The sequence below is a fragment of the Natator depressus genome, chromosome 3 (assembly GCF_965152275.1).
Source record: "Natator depressus isolate rNatDep1 chromosome 3, rNatDep2.hap1, whole genome shotgun sequence".
Classification (NCBI taxonomy): Eukaryota; Metazoa; Chordata; order Testudines; family Cheloniidae; genus Natator; species Natator depressus.
The window spans coordinates 48116005-48136607 of NC_134236.1; the positions used below are offsets into that span (position 1 = coordinate 48116005).

Sequence of the window (20603 nt, forward strand, 5' to 3'; positions counted from 1 at the left end):
ATCTTATTTCTTTTGCATCTCTGTTTTTATTACTTTTCTGAGTTGTATCTCATTTTATTTTGCTCTCCTATTTTTAGATAAGTTTAGTTTAAAAGTTGAGTGCTCATTACTCATAAAAGTTGCCAGATTGACAGCCCCAGAAGCTCATATCCTTTTCCTCCTTAGTAGAGGTCTCTGTGTTCTCTCTTTTGTCCCTAGTGCTGTTTGCAAAACCTCCCAATTTACTGTGTTCTGCCAATTTAATTAACATGCTCCTCCTCCTTTTTTCATATCATTAGTAAAAATCACTGATGTCTTTCCTGAAATAAACATAGAGTAAAACTGCTCTTTACTGACCTTATCATGCTACTGATACTTCATAACCCATTTTCAACTTCTTTTATTCCATTATTTTAGGAAGGAAAATTGTTCACTGATACCATCAACAAAATGAGAGAAGTTGAAATGGGTTATGAAATACTAATAGCATTACAAGCTCAAGAAAGAGCAGACCCTGGTTTTGGTTTTTGGCCTTTTGTTGGATAAAAAAATCTTTAGATTCATAAAATGCTGGACCTCAATTACACCTACCCCTTCGTCGTCTTCCCTTGCCCCAAGTTCCCTCTTTCCTTCCTCTGCCTATTCATGTATTTCTTCTCCTTTTTTATTACTGTTACCCCCCACTCTAATCTGTTATCTCTATAAAGCATTGTCTGTTTTTGTAGTGTCTGGTTTTTCATCTTTGACAAGTTGTGAAATTGTGTAATTGCATAATTCTGTCAGAGCCTGTGAAATATGCAATATTTGGAGATATATACAGGCTGTAAGATATTTACCTTTTTTATACTTTTCATTGTCTGTTTCTTTTTGAAAATCAATAAAAATGTACTGTGACATGTTCGGTCACAGAAACCCCCCTTGGGACTGTCAACTGAGGTGCTGAAATTACCTCTGAGCCCATTTTCTCTGCCAGCTTGAGACTTTCAGAACCCTGTATTGTTGAGCCAGACACACTAGCCTGCTGCAACACAGACCCAGGGTCTGGTCCATGCCCCTAAAGCTGCAAACTAAACTGAAAACAGTTCAGCAGGTTACCTGTCTCCAGCACCCAGACAGTCAGTTCCCAATGGGATCCAAACCCCAAATAAATCTGTTTTACTCTGTATAAAGCTTATACAGGGTAAATTTGTAAATTGTCCACCCTCTGTAACACAGAGAGAGAGATGCACAGCTGTTGCTCCCCCAGATATGAATCACTTATTGTGGCTTTATTAATAAACAAAAGTGACTTTATTAAGTATAAAAAGTAGAATTTAAGTGGTTTCAAGTAATAACAGACAGAACAAAGTAAGTCACCAAAGTAAAATAAAGCAAAAATATGCAAGTCTAAGCCTAATACATTAAGAAAGTAATTACCGGTAATATCTCACCCTCAGAGATGTTCCAATAAGCTTCTTTCACAGACTGGACTCCTTCCTAGTCTGGCGCCAATCCTTTCCCTGGTACAGTCCTTGTTAGTTCTCACAGACATCTCAGGTGGTAAGCAAGGGTTTTCTCACGACTGGCAGCCCCTTTGTCCTGCTCCACCCCCTTTTTATAGCTTTTGCACAAGGTGGGAGTCCTTTGTCTGTGCTTGGCACCCACCACTCCCTCTGAATGGAAAAGTATAAGGATGGATTCCAGTATCAGGTGACATGGTCACATGTTCTGTGAGACCCCAGCCTCCATTCATAGAATTAATCATAGAATATCAGGGTTGGATGGGACCTCATAAGGCCATCTAGTCCAACCCCCTGCTCAAAGCAGGACCAATCCCCAGCTAAATCATCCCAGCCAGGGCTTTGTCAAGCCTCACCTTAAAAACCTCTAAGGAAGGAGATTCCACCACCTCCCTAGGTAACCCATTCCAGTGCTTCACCACCCTCCTAGTGTAAAAGTTTTTCCTAATATACAACCTAAACCTCCCCCACTGCAACTTGAGACCATTACTCCTTGTTCTGTCATCTGCTACCACTGAGAACAGTCTAGATCAGGGGTCGGCAACCTATGGCATGCGTGCCAATTTTTAATGGCATGCTGCTGTCTGCCAGGCCCGGGCAGACAGCAATGTGCACTAAAAATCCTGCCCGGCCCGCTCTTTTCTGCCCACCGCTCTCTCCTTGAAGGGTAGACAAGCTTCCCTCTCCCCCCTCCTCTTCCCCGAGCGTGCTGGATTCCTGCCCCCTCTTTCTCTCCCTCCCTGCGGCCGATCAGCTGACGGCTCTTGCTATGGAAGGGGAGAGGTAAAAGCGGAGTTGCAGCGTGCTCTTTGCTTTGGGGAAGGGGGTGGAATCAGGATATATCCCCTCCAGCTCTCTGCTGTGAGCCGCTCACACACCCCAGCCCTCTGCCCTGAACCCCCCACACACCCCAGCCCTGACTCTGACACTCCCCACACATACCCAGCCCCCTGCCCTGGCTCCTGCACCTTCCCCACACACCCCCAGCCCCTACACACCCTATATCCTGACTCTTGCACCCACCACATACCCACTCCCACCCTGAGCACCAAACAGGAGGTCTGGGACACACACACACACACACACACACACACACCCCATTCCCACCTGCACCCCTCGCACCAAATGGGAGCTGCCCAGGTAAGCGCTCCACACCCAAACCTCCTGCCCCAACCCTGAGCCCCCTCCCTCATTCTAGCTCCTGGCCAGACCCTGCACCCCCACCCCCAGCCTGCTCCTTCACCCCCAGCCCTGTTCTCAGCGCACTCCCACCCTCATCTCAGTACAGAGAGAGGAAGAGAATAGCTAGAACCAGGGAGAAGGTAGGCACCTATTCTATGTGGACAGGGCTGGGACTCCAGACCGGCAGCGGGCTGAGCGGGCCCGGCAGCTGGGTCCCTGGCTGGCAGGAGCTGGTGGACAGCACCCCAGACCGACAGGGCTGCGCGGCAGCGGGCTGAGCCGCTCAGCCCACTGCCAGTCTGGAGTCCCAGCCGCAGGCCCCGCTCAGCATGCTGCCGGCCTAGGTGAATGGAACCTCAGGCTGGCAGTGGGCTGAGTGGGCCGGAAGCGTAAGATCAGCATTTTAATTTAATTTTAAATGAAGCTTCTTAAACATGTATGTAAACAAGGTTTTCAAAGACAATAGTTTAGTTATATAATATATAGACTTATAGAGAGAGACCTTCTAAAAAACGTTAAAATGTATTACTGGCACGCGAAAACTTAAATTTAAGTGAATAAATGAAGACTCGGCACACCACTTCTAAAAGGTTGCCGACCCCTGGTCTAGATCCATCCTCTTTGGAACCCCCTTTCAGGTGAAAGCAGCTATCAAATCCCCCCTCATTCTTCTCTTCCGCAGACTGACTAATCCCAGTCCCCTCAGCCTCTCCTCATAAGTCATGTGCTCCAGCCCCCTAATCATTTTTGTTGCCCTCCACTGGACTCTCTCCAATTTTTCCACATCCTTCTTGTAGTGGGGGGACCCAAAACTGGACACAGTACTCCAGATGAGGCCTCACCAGTGTTGAATAGAGGAGAATGATCATGTCGCTCGATCTGCTGGCAATGCCCCTACTTATACATCCCAAAATGCTGTTATCCTTCTTGGCAACAAGGGCACACTGTTGAGTCATATCCCGCTTCTAGTCCACTGTAACCCCTAGGTCCTTTTCTGCATCTTCCTTCTTCCATTCTTCCTGGGCTGGCACCCACACACACAGGAAGATTTGCAAGTAAACAGAACCATTTACAGGTCATTGATTCGGAAGCACCCTTAATGGCTTCCACTTAATATGTTTACATCAGTAATAAAAGTTTATAGCTTATTCTTCTAACTCCAGACATAAAAATAATACATGCAAACAAATAGGATGAACACACTCAGTAGATTATAAGCTTTGTAATGATACCTTACAAGAGACCTTTTGCATAAAGCATATTCCATTTACATCAAATTCACATTCATAAGCATATATTCATAAAGCATATGGAGTGCAACGTCACATGTACATCACAAAAAACCATCATGACGTATTTAGAAATGTATGTGGCCTCATCAAATGTAGAAACTCACTTGGTTATGAGATATATAGAAGATATCTAATTAACTTTTATAAGATATACAGAATGGAGCTATTAAGTTATCTGAATGTTTGGAATAATTAAGAAAATATCATGTTGCCTCTATATAAATCCATGGTACGCCCACATCTTGAATACTTTGTGCAGATCTCATCACCCCATCTCAAAAAATATATATTGGAATTAGAAAAGGTACAAAAAAGGACAACAAAATTATTAGGGGTCTTGAACAACTTCCATCTGAGGAGAGATTAATAAGACTGGGACTTTTCAGCTTAGAAAAGAGATAGAGGCCTATAAAATCATGACAGGTGTGGAGAAAGTAAATAAGGAAGTGTTATTGACTCCTTCTCATAACACAAGAACTAGGGGCCACAAATGAAATTAATAGACAGCAGGCTTAAAACAAAGAAAAGGAAGTATTTCTTCATATAACACACAGTCAACCTGTGGAACACTTTGCCAGAGGACGTTGTGAAAGCCAAGACTATAACAGGGTTCAAAAAAGAACTAGATAAATTCATGGAGGATCGGTCCATTAATGGCTATTAGCCAGGGTGGGCAGGGATAGTGTTCTTAGCCTGCTTTTGCCAGAAGCTGGGAACGGGCAACTGTTCTGTTCATTCCCTCTGAAGCACCTGGCATTGGCCACTGTCAGAAGACAGGGTACTGGGCTGGACGGACCATTGGTCTGACCCAGTATGGCCATTCTTACGTTCAAGTCCACCTCCTTGCTAATGCCCACTCAGATGACATGCAGGTTTGAAGCAAAATTTGTACGGTTCATTTCACTATGTCTTTAAAGCTTTGTTAATAAACACTGATACGATGTGCCCAAATAGAGAGAGGCTGGTTGAGACACTGGGACTGAGAAGATCTGAATCCAGGTGTTGGTTCTGTCACATACTTCCTGTGCAATCTTTTTCAGTGACTTAGTTTCTTTGTGATTCAGTTCCCTATCTGTAAACTAGTTTAATAGTTTTGTGTTTCTCCCACCAGGCATCTGTCTTGTCTATTTAGATTGTAAGCTCGTGAGTGTAGGATCTGGTTTTATACTCGATGTTTGGATAATATCTAGAACAATGGGGCCCCAATTATCACTGGGTCTTTTGTACATTGACCAAACTGGATAGTCTCTATGTAAAAGGATAAATGGACCCAAATCAGACATCAGGAACAGTAACATACAAAAGCCAGTAGGAGCACACTCCCTGGACATTCAATAACAGATTTAAAAGTAGCTATTCTTCAACAAAAAAACTTCAAAAACAGACTTCAAAGAGAAACTGCAGAGCTACAATTCATTTTCAAACTTAACACCATCAATTTGGGCTTCAATAGGGACTGGGAGTAGCTAGCTTATTACAAAAGCAATTTTCCCTCTCTTGGAATTGACACCTCCTCATCAGTTATTGGGAGTGGACCACATCCACCCTGACTGAATTGGCCTTCAGCACTGGTTCTCCACTGGTAAGGTAACTCCCTTCTCTTCATGTGCCAATATATATTTATGCCTGTGTCTGTAATTTTCACTCCATGCATCTGAAGTAGTGGGGGTTTTTTTACCCATGAAAGCTTATGCCCAAATAAATCAGTTAATCTTTAAGGTGCCACCGGACTCCAAAGAAGGTAGGCCACACATACAGGTTGGGGGAAGCAGCAACTCTGAAACAGATTTAGGGGTTGTGGTGGATAATCAATTGAACATGAGCTCTCAGTGTGATGGTGTGGCCAAAAGAGCAAATGTGATCTTGGAATGCAAAAACAGGGGAATCTCAAGTAGGACTAGAGAGATCTATTTACCTCTGTATTTGACACTGGTGTGATAGCTACTGGGATACTCTGTCCAGGTCTAGTGTTCTACAGTTCAACACGGGTGTTGATAAATTGGAGATGGTTTAGAGAAGAGTCATAGGAATGATTAAAAGATTAAAAAACGTGTTTTACTGTGATAGACTCCAGGAGCTCAATCTATTTTGCGTAACAAAGAGAAGATTAAGAAGTGACTTGATTAGTCTATAAGTACCTACAGAGGGAACAAATATTTAATAGTGGGCTTGTCAGGCTGACAGAGAAAGGTATAACCTGATCCAATGACTGGAAGTAGAAGCTGCACAAATTCAGGCTGAACATAAGGCATACATTTTTAACAGAGAACATAATTAACCATTGGAACAATTTACCATGGGTTGTGGTGGATTCTCCATCACTGACTGCTTTTAAATCAAGGTTGGATATTTTTGTAAAAGATCTGCTCTAGGAATTATTTTGGGGAAGTTCTCTGGCGTGTGTTATACAGCAGGTCATACTAGATGATTACAGTGGTACCTTCTGGCCTTGGAATCAGTGAATCTGCAAATGTCTGTGTGCCATTTGGCTGTGAGGATGCATTGTTTAATTAGCACACAGTATTTCTTTTTATATCGCTTTGGATGAGATGCTCAAATTTTGTAAAATGAGCTTTTGTAATATCTGACTCTGGCACCAGCTCCAGATATAACAATCTTGTTATTACTGCCCCCAAGGTATTTTGGGATACCTTTATTTAAACATGCCTTTATTTTTAATTATTTGTACTTCTTTGCTTACATAAATTGGACTACATGTTTCATCCCTTTTAAGTTCATGGATATGTCATGAAGTGGCGTGACTAGCCGTATGTCTACACAGCAATGTAAGCCTCAGGTTAGTGGGACTCGAGTCAGCTGTCCTGTGTCAGGGAACCCTGGGCTTGAGAATCTACATTGCATTTTAATCCTAGGTAAAGGATTTTCTGACCCGTGCTTGAACCTAGGGCTCTGGCGTCCACACTGCAGTGCACAGATCCAAGTCAAAGTAAACATATCCCAAAGTGCCTAGCGCCTCCCACCAATGTTTACACTCTAGCCCTAGGAACATGGTGCACTGTGGAAAAGCTCTGCTGTCCACCTGCTTCCTAACTGAGTCAGTGCTATTGATGGGACTCATGTGTCCATAAGGAGCACATGAGAACATAAACTGCATAATTGGCTCCATTGATGGCAGTCTCAGAACGACTGTGGTTTGAGAAGGCTTTATACTGAACTACCATCTAATCCAGTGGTGGGCTACCTGTGACCCAGCACGTGGCCCGTCAGGGTAATCCACTGGTGGGCCGCGAGACAGTGTTTACATTGACCATCCGCAGGCACAGCCACCCGCAGCTCCCAGTGGCCACGGTTCGCCGTTCCCGGCCAATGGGAGCTGCGGGAAGTGGCACAGGCTGATCTAATCTGAGAATTGGGCTCTCCACCTCTAGGATGAGTCACATTGGCAGGAAGATGCCCCTGTGCAACTGTTCTGAGGACAATCAGGATGTTAGTGTCCAGGGCTGTCAAACTATTAAAATGAACCTTTGCAATTCTTCATTTTTAATATGGGACCTTCAGTGAAGGAGTTTTTATTTGGCTGCTTTTTTATTTGTTTTTGTCCGTCTGTTTTGAAGTGTGACATAAAATGTAGGTTTCAGAGGAAGAACACACACACTCCCCAGCCTGGCTGTACTGGCTGCAGAGCGGTGAAGTGCACCCCCAGGGCTTAGGGTGCAGGGTACACCAGCCACCCACAAAGATCACTTATCTCTGCACTATAGCAACCCGGGAGGTTGTGGGGAAGTTTTGCCCATGCACCTCTGCATACGCAGCCGTGGCCAGCCTAGGAGCAAGGGACAGAGAATGGAATGTGGAATCAAGTGGCTGCCCAGCAGGAAGGGGAAGCAGCAGAGTTCCTGGCTCAGCATGGGTGGGGGAGGGATGATCACCAACATCCTTGCAGTAGGGAGCCACCTCCTGCCTGTCAGCTTTATTCCATGGTCTGGGCAAGCTCTGTATAGCAGTAAGGAGGAGCTGGAGCCACCAGCACAGGAGGCTGTGGGGAGGTTTTGGGGATGGTTCCCACTCCTTGCCCCGACATTGCACGCTACCTTGGAACCCCTGCACATGTAACCCAAGGGAAGACGGGGGCCAGAGAGCAGAGTGGAGACCAAGTGGCTGCCTTGCAGAAAGGGGCAGCAGCTGGCATGCTGGGGGCCACCCTTGCTCAGCCATGCTAAGCCAGGAGCTCTGCTGCTCCCCCTCCTTGCAGGGCAGCTGCTTAGTTCTGGCTTTGCTCTCTGTCCCTTGCTCCTGCCCTGCCTGGGGCTGCACGTCCAGGGGCACCTGAGCCACATGCACCAAAATCAGGCTGTTCTTTTGTGACCAGGAAGCAGCTCTCTTTGCAAAAAGTTTCTTCTGATCAGTCTCAGTTGAAAACCCTGCAGGCTCTCTGAGAGTGTACTTGCAGACCCGTGTTCAGCAGACAATGGGCTAACACGGATCTGAGCTGCTGCTGTTTGCAATTAGAGTGCAACAATCTGCACCACAGATTGTTAGCATAGAGAGGACTAAGGAAGTTGCCCCAAGGAATTCTGGGATACAAGACTTCCAGGACTTGAGTCAAGCTGGGGTTGTGTGCACACAGGAAAGCAATAGGGCTCAGACCTTAGGTCCCAGCTTAACATGGTCTTGGACTCTCCAGCCCTGCTGGTCCTGGGACCCTAGGTTCAAGCCTTAGGTTAACACAATTGGTGTGGAGACTCAAGAGGGCTTAGGCTTGGGTCCAGGCTCAAGCCTACACTTATATTGCTGTGTAGACATATCTTAGGTGGTATTTGTCTCAACTGGATTTCTTGGTGCCAGAGTGTAAGGCTCCTGCTGTAGTACATTCACTTGGCTAGTATGGTGAGTACTATATCAAACACTTGTGCACACTGTCTACTACTGCCCTTTGCATATGCACGTGTGTGTAGGAGGAGCAAGGGAAATTGAGCAAAGCAGTGGCTGTTTATTTTCAGTGCAAAAGATTTGGTTCTATGGTGAAGCTATCTAGTATATTCTCACTCCACCCTCCCCTTCATTGTGAGCAGTGGGTTGTCTTACAAGTGAAGATGGGGTGCTGTCAAGAGGTCGACTACTCACTACTCCGTGGAGCCTCCTTGTGGCTCACCTGGGGAATTAGCTTGCCCCTCTTTGTACCCTGTCTGGCAGTCGTTCACCCTGTTGCCCCAGAAATTTGTTCTGCAGCTGCTCTCCCACTCGTCCAGAGCTGCAGCACCTCTTCTTCATGGCTTAAACCTCCAACCAAGTCACAGTTGTCTTCCCCTTCCTGGGTCTCATCAGAGTCTCTTTCCACAAAGTTTCAGGCAGTCTCCATCTCCACTGTGCTGGCTGTGCCACTCCCGCAGTAGCTGCTAGGGGAACCCGAGCCCACCCTCTACACGGGGTTCCAGTCCAAACCAGCAGTTCAGGTCTGTCCCTCTCAGATCTGACTGCTTCCTACCCTGCCTTTTTCAGGCTCCAACTCTCCCCCTTGTATCAGGGTGTGTGACAACAGGCTCACCTCACTGCAGCCCCCTCTACTGCAAACCTTCACTCTTTATAAACCCCACCCAGCTCCTCTCCCAGCTGGATTTCATCAACAATTAGGCCTTAGCACTCCCTGGCTTTCCTCCAAGTGCAGGGCTTGTGTGGGGTGGACACCCCATCACAAGTACCAAATACAACTCACTTCAACAGAATTTTCTAGTGTTAAGGACCAGAATTGGGCCAAATATCTTTAACCGTGACCAAGGGCCCTCTGTATATTGTGATTCTGGGGGCACAAACGTTGCCGTATAGTCTGTCCCTTGCCATAGAATTGTCTAGTATCTAAACTTTTATTTTTTTAAAGTTTCTAGCCTTTAAAACATGAGCCAAGTGTTACCACAGCAGTATTATCTCTGTGCAGACAGACTCACAATACACTGGGAAAGAAGGGACAGGTTAGAGTTGCATTGGCTCCCTGTGACTTGTGATCCTTTTACTTCCTTTCCTGACTTGCATGAAAGCATGCATCACAGGGAGTTTGGCCCTGACCACACCTCTCTTATTTCCAGCATCAAGTCTGCTTTTGTTGTGGTATAGTGCATATACAACTGCTTCTGCACGTCGTCACAGTCCACTGCAGCGTAATATCACACAATTTTTGTTGTACTTTATAACGCTTTGCATCTTAAGACATAAAATCATAGGACTGGAAGGGACCTTTGCACTCATGGCAGGACTAAGTATTACCTAGACCATTCCTGATAGGTGTTTGTCTAACTTGCTCTTAAAAATCTCTAGTGATGGAGATTCCACAACCTCCCTAGGCAATTTATTCCAGTGCTTAACCACCCTGACAGTTAGGAAGTTTTTCCTAATGTCCAACCTAAACCGCCCTTGCTGTAATTAAAGCTCATTGCTTTTCTTGTCCTATCCTAAACCTCCCTTGCTGCAATTAAAGCTCATTGCTTTTCTTGTCCTATCCTCAGAAGTTGAGGAGAACAATTTTTCTCTCTCCTCCTGTAACTTTTGCTCCCTCCACATGTAACTTTTTTGATTCTTTTTTTCCTGTTGTGTCATTGTATGGGATGAAAAGGCCATAGAAATTATTTTTAGAAGAGAATATAAGCATTTTAAAGCTTGGTAATGTGTGGGTGTGTCTCATGCTCTCTCTCTCTCTCTCTCTCTCTCTGTCTTCATACATTCTACTACCGGAACATGAATGTTCTTTACATTGTAGCACTTTCTGTATATCTGATGATTTCACTGGGGGAAAAAATGACATTTTGTAAAGTTAACCTAAAGATGATGATGAGCATACCTTTGCTGGTAAAACTATCAAATCATTCACATGGAAATCTCATTGGAGAAGACTTTCTTGCAGTATTTTTAGTGCTGCTTGATTCAACTTGTTTTGATAAACTCTGAGAGTGACATTCTGCTATCATCCCAACCCACATCAGGAAATGCAAAAACTTATAATTTTTACAGTTGACCAAATGTTTGTGAATAAACATGGCTTTGGTCTGTTTTCAGCTATGGTTCTCAACTGAATGCTATTTTTTCCTTTATAATTTTGTATCAGAAAGAAGCACTTCATAGTCACTGATTCTTATTACAATAAATAGTAAGGGTTCTTTCCTAAAAACAACCCACTAATTAACTGCCTTTTGAATACTCTTTTAGATAACAAGTGAAACTATGAAAGGGGCCTCAATCCAGAATCTCATTTTGTTTTTGTAATCAGTTTCAGAAACACTTAGTATAATTTAGACAGCTAACTAACTTGTGCTGTCTAAAAACAATCATTTGCACCTGTAGTTATGCCCCCAGTGTATAATGGGCACAATATTATAGACTTTTTAAAAATGTATGCTGATTTATGCTGAGCTGTTTTATATAAATATGTGCACACAATTATATAGTGTTGTGTAAGAATCTGAAAAATCATACTACAGTTATCAAAAAAGGTGGTAAAATCATGTATGTATGAGATATATGCACTAAGAACACTTCAAATCATTTTAGGTAATGATACAATCTTTCAATATAATCTTTCCTAGGTAATATTACCTCGGTATTAGCAGTGTTCCCTATATCCTGCAAATACTGACATAGTGTTATTTAGTTACCACAGCAGATGACCGGTTAAGTGTGACCATTGTTAAAGCTTGTGGGTTGTTTTTTAATTAAGCATTGCCTAGACTGCAGCCATGCCACCTTCTGATGTGATTTGTTAGATCTCATAAGCAGAACGAGGTTGAGCTTACAAGGGGCCCCTAGGATAGAGCACCAGGAAATGGTATGGTGGTAATGTATCGGTAAAGGCATTTTTCCTCTAACAAAATTCATTTATCTCATTGTTGCTGATTATCAAATTGTGCGTGTGTAAAATTGAAGCTTTTCCTCTTTTCTTCCTAACTGATACATTTGGAGATGCCACCAACCAGGGTTCGTAACATAAGAATCACTTCCATGGGAGTTTGTTTTAACATTTCAACCAGTGAATTGTGATCTCACTGAATAAATTGGAGAGGAGGAAGTAAAGGAAGCATGTGATAAAGAAAGAAGAAAATAATAATTCTTTGTATGTATCCAGATTTGTACATAGTATCTGTCAACAAAATAATTCAGCATTGCACCTTTCAAAATATATGCTATGGCAATTATGGTAAAAATATGCTAAAGAGTTATGGTTTTATTTGGGTTTATAGGTCAAATTGGAAGGAAACACATTAAATGAGAGGTTAGTTGGACCCTTCTGAAGTGTTACTGAACAGGTTTAGGATTAGTGTCTAAGAGTATGTCTACATGTGTAGAGTTTTTGCACTGTAAATTTCACTGGTAATAGGGAACCGGTGAAAGTAAAGCACTGGTTTGTGTACTCACTTACTTCCTCAGTCATCAGAGTATTTACATGAGCAGCACACTGAGGGCCGCTATCCCACAGTGCAGCTCTCTCCAGTTGGATGATGGGTCGTGTGTGTGTGGGGGGGGGGGGGCTGATCACGGGGCATCCTGGGTCCCTGCACAGCCTCCTCTCCCCAAACACTGATCAGCTCCAGTAGCTCAGCATTGCTCCAGGCAGGGGATGGTTGGCTCCGTGGAGTAGCCATTGTCACCTGGCCAGATAAGTGAGCACTTGCCAAGAAAACAGGAAGGGGAGTTTCAAAGTTCCCAGGGCTTTACAGGGGGAAGGGTGGATGTCTGTTTACCTGGCAACAGAGCAGCAGAGCTGCTGGCCAGAGTGGTCACCCAGGCACTGTGGGATATCCTGCGGAGTCTAAAAGCTGTGTAAACAGGAAGAACGTGTCTTCAGTTGCACATCACCACAAAAGCATCACCAGTAAGAGCTGTACGCCTCTTGTTTTCTTTTTGTGGTGACGCTTCTGTGTTTCACCGCAAAGTCATTGGCAAGTGTAGATGCTCCCATGGATTTTGCTCAAAAAAGGTACTTTTTCTGCTTTAAATGGCAGGTGTCGACATGGCCTAGATCACAGATTAACAGCAGAAGCATAGTAGAAGTCAATGGAAGGACTATAGCACATAATCTGTGTACTGATAGCAGCCTAAATCTTGGAGGAGGTAGGCAGTTGCATTTTACATTAACCTGGAGTCTTCATGTTGTTTTCATATTCAGCTTCATATACAATGTACTACAGTGATCAAATATGTAGCATTGCACAACTATAATTAAAATATCCCAGGACATTTAAAACCACTGGGAGCACGTCTCTTGTTGTAGAACACAGGATCTAAAAGCCCAACTATACTGTCACATCTGAGGTTTTGTAATAGAATGTAATGAGGTAGCTAAAGCCTTTTTTACTCGCACAATATGGACTTCAGACTCTCTTTCTTAAATTTAATCTTTGTTATGGATTTGTTGTGCCCTTGTAAATTCTAGTCAAATCCCTCATGAGATTTCCCTGTAAGCCATTTTCTCTGTACTCATAAATATTTTCTGGCAAAAGTTGCATTCTTCCCCAGTAATCTATTTCCCTTCATTGTGCTCCCCTTGAAGAGAGTGAAGTTTTCTGCATTCTGTGTGAATAATGGCCAGAAACCACAATTGTATCTTCTCACCAAACTTCAAACTCAATGCAATCAACCCTCTGAGAAACAGTCTTACAGATGGATTCATTTGTTAGAGCTGCAACGCATCTTCTAAACAGGGCACAGCATGGTAACTCATTTTAGTTTCCAAGCTTTTACTGACACTATGTGGCAAAGATAAGAATAGCAGTCACTTTGAGGAAGGATTGAGTTCCCTTTTTATCTTGTTTCTTTTTGTAAAATCAAAACTAAAATGGGGGCGGAATTGCAGAGGAGATTCGAGTAGAGTATTATTGTAGTGAGATGTTTACAGATTGGATAGGATTGTGGTTTCAAAGGGAACTTCTCTCACTTACTTATTCCTTTCCCTACCTTTTTTCTCTCCTTTTTGAATCTCTTCTCCTCTCGTCTTTTTCCCCATCTTAAACTCTCTTCCCTCTCCACTTTCTCTGTCTCTCTCAACTCTTTCTTTTGCGCTACCATGTGTCTAGGGCTGTGTGAAAGGCTTGTATCAAACATTAAATCATGGTTTGTTCAGGGATCCTTTTATTGTTTCAGTCATCATCAGGGATCCTTGTTTTGCATGACAAAAAAACCAAAATTCTCTGATTAAAAACCCCCATAAAAATCTGTGTTTTTTCTGTGATTAAAATGAAATGCTTAACTTTAGTTTCCCTAGACACAGTATATATAGGTATAAATTGAACACAATGTTTTATTGATAAACAGTAGAACCTCATTTAGCCGAGCCTCCATTATCCTGCTTTCAGTATTAACCAAACCACCTGCTGCCTGGGTACTCACAGTGGCTGGGGCTCCAGTAGTCAGCCCCAGGCTGCTGGGTCTGACCGCCTGAGCCCCCCTGCCCCGCAGTCTTAACATAAGGAATAAAAAGCTTTTTGCCAGTTCTCTGGATTATCCCAGTTTTTGACTGTCTGATCTGACCCTGGTCCCAATTCAACTGGTTAAATGGGGCTCCACTGTAAATGTAAAGGACATTCAAAAACAACCTCAAGAGGAGGAGGTTACACGCATTGAATAAGTGTAAATTTCAGTAAAATTTAGTTAATAGTTAGTTAATAAATGTAAAAATGAAAGATTCTCTGTAAAAATGCAAATTCTATGTTTTTCAATGGCAAATGGATTTCTAGGATCCCTGATCATCATCAGCCAAAGTCCAAACAAGTTTGGTAGAGTTGGACAGATTCTTATTGCATAGCGGGTACCCCCGTCTCCCGAAACATGACCCTTCTAAATCTTCATTCATCTACAGGCCCCATATACCTTTCATCGTCATACTATTTAGCTTGGTACTATGTGCCACTCCTTAGAGATTCCTTGTCCAGGGTTTTCAGGGAGGTCAGATGGCCACTTTGCCTGTCTTGTACTTTGAGGTTGCTATAGAGTAAGATCCATTCTCTTTCAACGCCAGAATCCTTGGGGACAGAAGCCACTGCTTTCCCCACCCCACTCCCCAGTTGGGAGGGGTAACAAAGATATACTCTCTCAGCTGTACAGCTAGCTATACATTGCAGTAAGGACAGATAGCATTACCTAATTCCTACCATTTTTGCTGGGTTACTTTTATTTTTGTTTAAGGGAAATAACAAAAGTAAAAATCATATAGCCTGGAGCAGGAGTTCACAACCTGTTTCTTTCTGAGGCCCCCGCAACATGCTATAAAAACTCCATGGCCCACCTATGCCACAACAACTGGTTTTCTGCCACAACAAAAGGCAGGGCCAGCATTAGCAGGTAGCAAGCAGAGCAATTGCCTGGGATCACATGCCATAGGGCCCCCTGTGAAGCTATGTTGCTCAGGCTTTGGCTTCAGCCCCAGGTGGCAGGGCTCAGGGCCTCAGGCTTCAGCCCCATGTGGTGGGACTTCAGCTTTTTGCCCTGGGCCGCAGCGAGTCTAATGCTGGCCACACTTGGAGGACCCTCTGAAACCTGCTTGCTGCCCCCCCGGGGTACCCCAGACCCTTGATTGAGAACCGCTGACCTAGAATACCTTGAGCTTTGGTGTTAACACCAGTTAATCTGAAGTGGTGTCAGCAACAATCTTATAAATTTGCATCATTTCTCTGTGTGAATAAGGCTCATGAGAGAGCATAGTGTGCATCTCCTCTGTAACCTGCTGAATCTCCTCTGCCATAATCTTCATGGTTACCAGCTACAGATCCCACAACTACATTGGTATTATGTATCAAGTAAAAATAGTAGGGTTAAAAACAGTTATTTTTGTAACTTAACTCACCGAAGTAAGAAATACTCTCACTCAAAACTGTGTTCTCCTTAAACCTGAGGTCTGAACGCTGTGTTTTAGTGAGCTCAGGACCAGAGCTGTCTCCAGACTAAAACTCTGAAACCCTGCTTTGATTATTGGGAGAGTTCAGATTCAGATCTGCACTTCTCATCTAGCTAATATATCTAAATTGGGCCAAACACCAAATCCCTGAAATTAAATAAAGTTTGGATCCAGCCTGAGATTTGAAGACATGACCCATATCTGCTCAGGACAGAAGGACATTCTGTGTACAAAGGATTAATAAATTTGCTGTTGCGGTAAAATTGTTGAGAGGGTGGATTGGGGCACTGTAGAAGTCAGTTTTAAAAGAGGGAATGGAAATCTTTCTAACACTTGAGAAGTCAAAATATTCAGAAACCTAGTCCCTTAAGGTTTTATGTCCTAGGTTATTACACAAAGCTGTTTTTTCTCAAGTTGGTTTCCACGACCTCAGTTTTTACTTTGCTAGCTTACTGACTTATTGATTTACTGCACTCAGATGTAGTCAGAGTGATTTGCCTGGTTTATAAAGCTTTACAGCTTGGATCAATAGGAAAAACAAACTAATTTATACGAGCCTTATACTGTATAAAATTTACTGCATGCTGTTGTACCTGTAATAAAATAAATAAAATAGACTGATCTACGTATCAAACCAACAATGCCTAAACTGTAGTCTGTGGAGAATTGATTAGTCACATGACTTTGGCTCCTCCTTGTTTCTAACTGTTTCTCCATGCTTCCAGGCTGTTCACTGTGAAAAAAAATTAACTGTCCCTACATATTTACATTATACTACATATTTAAAACCTTCTTCAGAAAATGTTTCTGCATCCTTCAATTACTAGTTGCTCCTATAAAGTGTTGTCCCATTGAAGTGTTCCTTCCACATGTTGTTTCAAATGTACTAACCCTTCTTTGTAAATTCAGTTTGTATTGCAGTGTGGAAGAACCATCACATGCGGACAGTTACCAACTACTTCATAGTAAACCTCTCCCTGGCTGATGTTCTTGTCACAATCACTTGTCTTCCAGCCACGTTAGTAGTGGATATCACAGAAACTTGGTTCTTTGGGCAGACCCTCTGCAAGGTGATCCCCTATTTACAGGTATTGTTCTCCATATCATTGCTGTTGTCAAAAAGGAACAGTACGGTAGAATCTGCTTAATTGGAACTTCCTAATGGGAAGGATAGACATTGTGATTTAAGTGCTTCTCCACTTCCAAATGCCCAACTACATAACGTTAAGTAAAATTCTTTGCTGAATAAGTATTATTCTCAGTATTTTCTCTCTTTTTTTTTTTTTTTTTTTTTTTTTTTTTTTTTTTTTTAGGCAATAAACACACGGGACAAATTCTGTGATACTCTTCACCTTGTGTAGTCATTTACATCAATGCAAAGTGGACATAAAGCATTAAAATATCAGGACAGTGATATTTTGTGCCCACTTTGCTTGGACATAATGACTACCCAAGGTGCCAGGTGTCAGAGCATCAGGCCCTCTGTAGTTAGAAAGTGGAGTTCAGAATTCCATATGCCTTACTAAGTGCTATGTAGAAATAACCAAAGATCCCCACAGCAGAAATTGTTCATACTCTCCCAGTTAAGCATCAGTTATTGCCATTCATAATTATTAAGTTAAATTAGTTCTGAAGCCCTTTCCAGTGAAGTGATTAACAACTGTGCCTTCCTTTCCTTATCAGACTAGATGGGCCAGTGGGGCATTCCAGTATGGTAAATCTTTGGACCTTTTCACTGGTGTAAATCCAAAGTACCTCAATTGAAATCTGGGTTTACAGTGGTGTAACTGAGGTCAGAATCAAGCCCCCCAGTGCACACAAATTTCAAAGGGAGCAGCATGGGCCATAGTATTGGTTGGGTATAATAATTCCATGAATTGATCCGTGGATATGTGTTGCCCTCTGCTCCAGTGCATTGAATCAGAATTGCCCAACTTATTTCAGAGCCACAGCACTGCTACAGGAGATTGTTGTTGGTACGTTAACTGTTGGCCTGTACCTGGTTCGGAAGACCTCACTGAATGCAGAAAGGACGTGAAACTGTCACCCAGTGTATTGAATGGAAGAAAATGGAGCAATTGTTTATTGTTTGTAGCCAGTGGAAAAATCCAATGTTCCTATTTTTATCAACTGCAAGCGGATTTTTTTTTTTAATGTGACTGTAATTTCCCCTTGCCTTTGTGAAAATTGGGAAGACACAATGATATAGGTTCATAGCACATCAAACGAGATAATGTCTCCTACAAAGCAAGATGTAGTTAGTGTGTTTAAAGCTTTATTTTCATATTGTAAAAATATACACTTTTATAAATAATGCTTACAAAGTCTAAAATGGATGAGTTTATTCTTATGAGGCCTGATTCTGCCACACTTATTCAAACTGAGTGGTCTGTGAGTTGTCCTGTTGATTCAAGTGGGATTACGCATAGATTGGCTCGTTAGCATTGACCCCCCCAGTTGGTAAGGCAACTCCCATCTTTTCATCTGATGTGTATTTATACCTCTCTACTGTATTTTCCATGCATCTGATGAAGTGGGTTTTAGCCCACGAAAGCTTATGCCCTAATAAATTTGTTAGTCTCTAAGGTGCCACAAGGAGTCCTCACTGCTTTTTTTTTCTGAGAATGAGTTAGGCTAGCAGACTCAGGCCTATGTGAATTTTGTGACAAGTGATATAAAAAGGGATTTGTTTTTCTTGGAAGAATCACTATTTAACAGCCCTTGATCATGGGATATCAACTCTAAATAGATTTCTGATCGTGTTGAAAATATAAATTGTATTCAAAGTTAAAAATCAGAAAAGTTTACACAATGTTTCCTTGTTTCCTTAGACTGTGTCAGTCTCTGTGTCTGTACTAACACTTAGCTGCATCGCTTTGGATCGCTGGTATGCAATTTGTCACCCTTTGATGTTTAAAAGCACAGCCAAGAGGGCAAGGAATAGCATTATCGTTATCTGGATTGTGTCCTGCATTATAATGATTCCTCAGGCTGTTGTTATGGAATGCAGCAGTGTGTTCCCAGGATTAGCTAACAAAACAATCTTATTCACAGTTTGTGATGAACACTGGGGAGGTAAGTGTGTTATTGATCATAAGAATGGAACTTATACTGCCAGGATATAATGAAAATAGCTTGGCATGTTAATTATATGGTGGTTCTTGAAACTACTGGTTTTCAGAAACTGTTACATTCCATCTTCCTCTGCCTTGCTAATGTTCAAAGTCAATTGGAAGCCAAGTTCAGATGGATGTGCCATAAGAGGCTCTTTGTGTCTTGGCCATCTTAATGTTCTCCACTGGAACAAATGTTCCCATCCTGTAATGCTTATGCTTATATAACACCTATTGATCAAAGGAAGTTAGAGGTGTACAAGGACTGCAGAAATCAGGCCTGTGGAATTTATCTCCAGAGAATAGACCATTGGTTCATTTTCCTGGGACCCTGACTTTGACAGTTGTCTGCATTATATAAATTCCTCAGAAATCTCCCAGAATTACAATTCAAATTGCATACAACTACAGAATTTATAAACCTGCCAGCAATATAGGAAGCAGTTCATTCCACAGATTGAAATTTGGCCTGGACAGCATTACTAACGTTATTTGGAAAACATGATCTATTACAAATGATTGCATCCAAAAAGTACAAATCAATCCTTCCAGATTACTTCTGCACTGTGCAGTTTTGGAATTTGGGCTACTTTCATGTAGTCTGACTTCCTGTTGCAGTTAGTCCTGGCCACTTCCTTGAACTATTGGGGCTCAACTCTGGTGGGCCCTGGAATAATTCCAGCACTAATAGTGCATGTGAGTTGCGCACTGGGATTCTGACAATGTATACAATCAACACCTTAATAATGCTTAATATGTAATAATCATTCATACTCGGGAAAGTAATGCCAGGATTGCCAAGACATGTAGCTAAAAGGAACGTGGTTAACAGCTTCAAGTTAATAGACTAAAATACAATCAGATTCTTTCTCAAGGTTGTATTTTTTTTAAAAAGCAGTCCAATCGCTGTGATCAGTTTTGTTACATTGTAATCAGGTTGTGTTTTCATCTATTATTGTAATTGGTTACTTTACGCAACCTTGGGCATTAACTGATGAGGGCTCTCTGTGATGTTTTGAAGGTTCCATCTTGGTCCTGGTATAATAATTGAGCCTACAAATTTATCCTAATTGTAAACTCAGTTGTAAAAAGTATGTAACAATTCATAAGATATCACAGTAACCTATAACAATAAATAAAAGCTTATGCTCAAATAAATTGGTTAGTCTCTAAGGTGCCACAAGTACTCCTTTTCTTTTTGCGAATACAGACTAACACGGCTGTTACTCTGAAACCTATAACAATTAATGTTAATGGAAAATATGCAAAAGGATGTCTCAAAGACTGGATTAGTCTAGACCAGTGGCAGGTAACGAGCAGGCCGCATGCAGCCCATCAGGGTAAGCTGATTTTGGGCCGTGAGACATTTTGCTGACATTGACCGTCCTCAGGCACGGCCCCTCACAGCTCCCGGTGGCCACAGTTTGCTGTTCCCGGCCAATGGGAGCTGTGGGAAGTGGTGGGCTGCAGGGATGTGCTTGTTGCCACATCCTACAGCTCCCATTGGCTGGGGACAGCGAGCCGTGGCCAAAGAGAAATACCCAGATGACATCACAACCTCCACCGGCTCCAGCTAAATCCCAACACCACCAGGGATGTGGGATTTTGTCATCCCTGTCCCTTGTGTGTCCATTTCCTTCCCCACCTTATTTCTTCTCTTTCCTTTCCCTCTCTGCCTTCTGGTTGGTAAGTGTGTAGCTTAGTT

General features: G+C 42.7%; 1 protein-coding gene across 1 annotated transcript in view; it reads left to right on the plus strand.

Moving 5' to 3' along the window:
• Positions 1–20603, plus strand: part of HCRTR2 (hypocretin receptor 2) — a 66135-nt gene that overhangs the window by 18403 nt on the left and 27129 nt on the right. Inside the window, exons 2-3 of the mRNA XM_074947852.1 lie at positions 16695–16873; positions 18617–18860. Coding sequence (XP_074803953.1) covers positions 16695–16873; positions 18617–18860 — 423 coding nt within the window. The remainder of the gene's footprint in view (positions 1–16694; positions 16874–18616; positions 18861–20603) is intronic.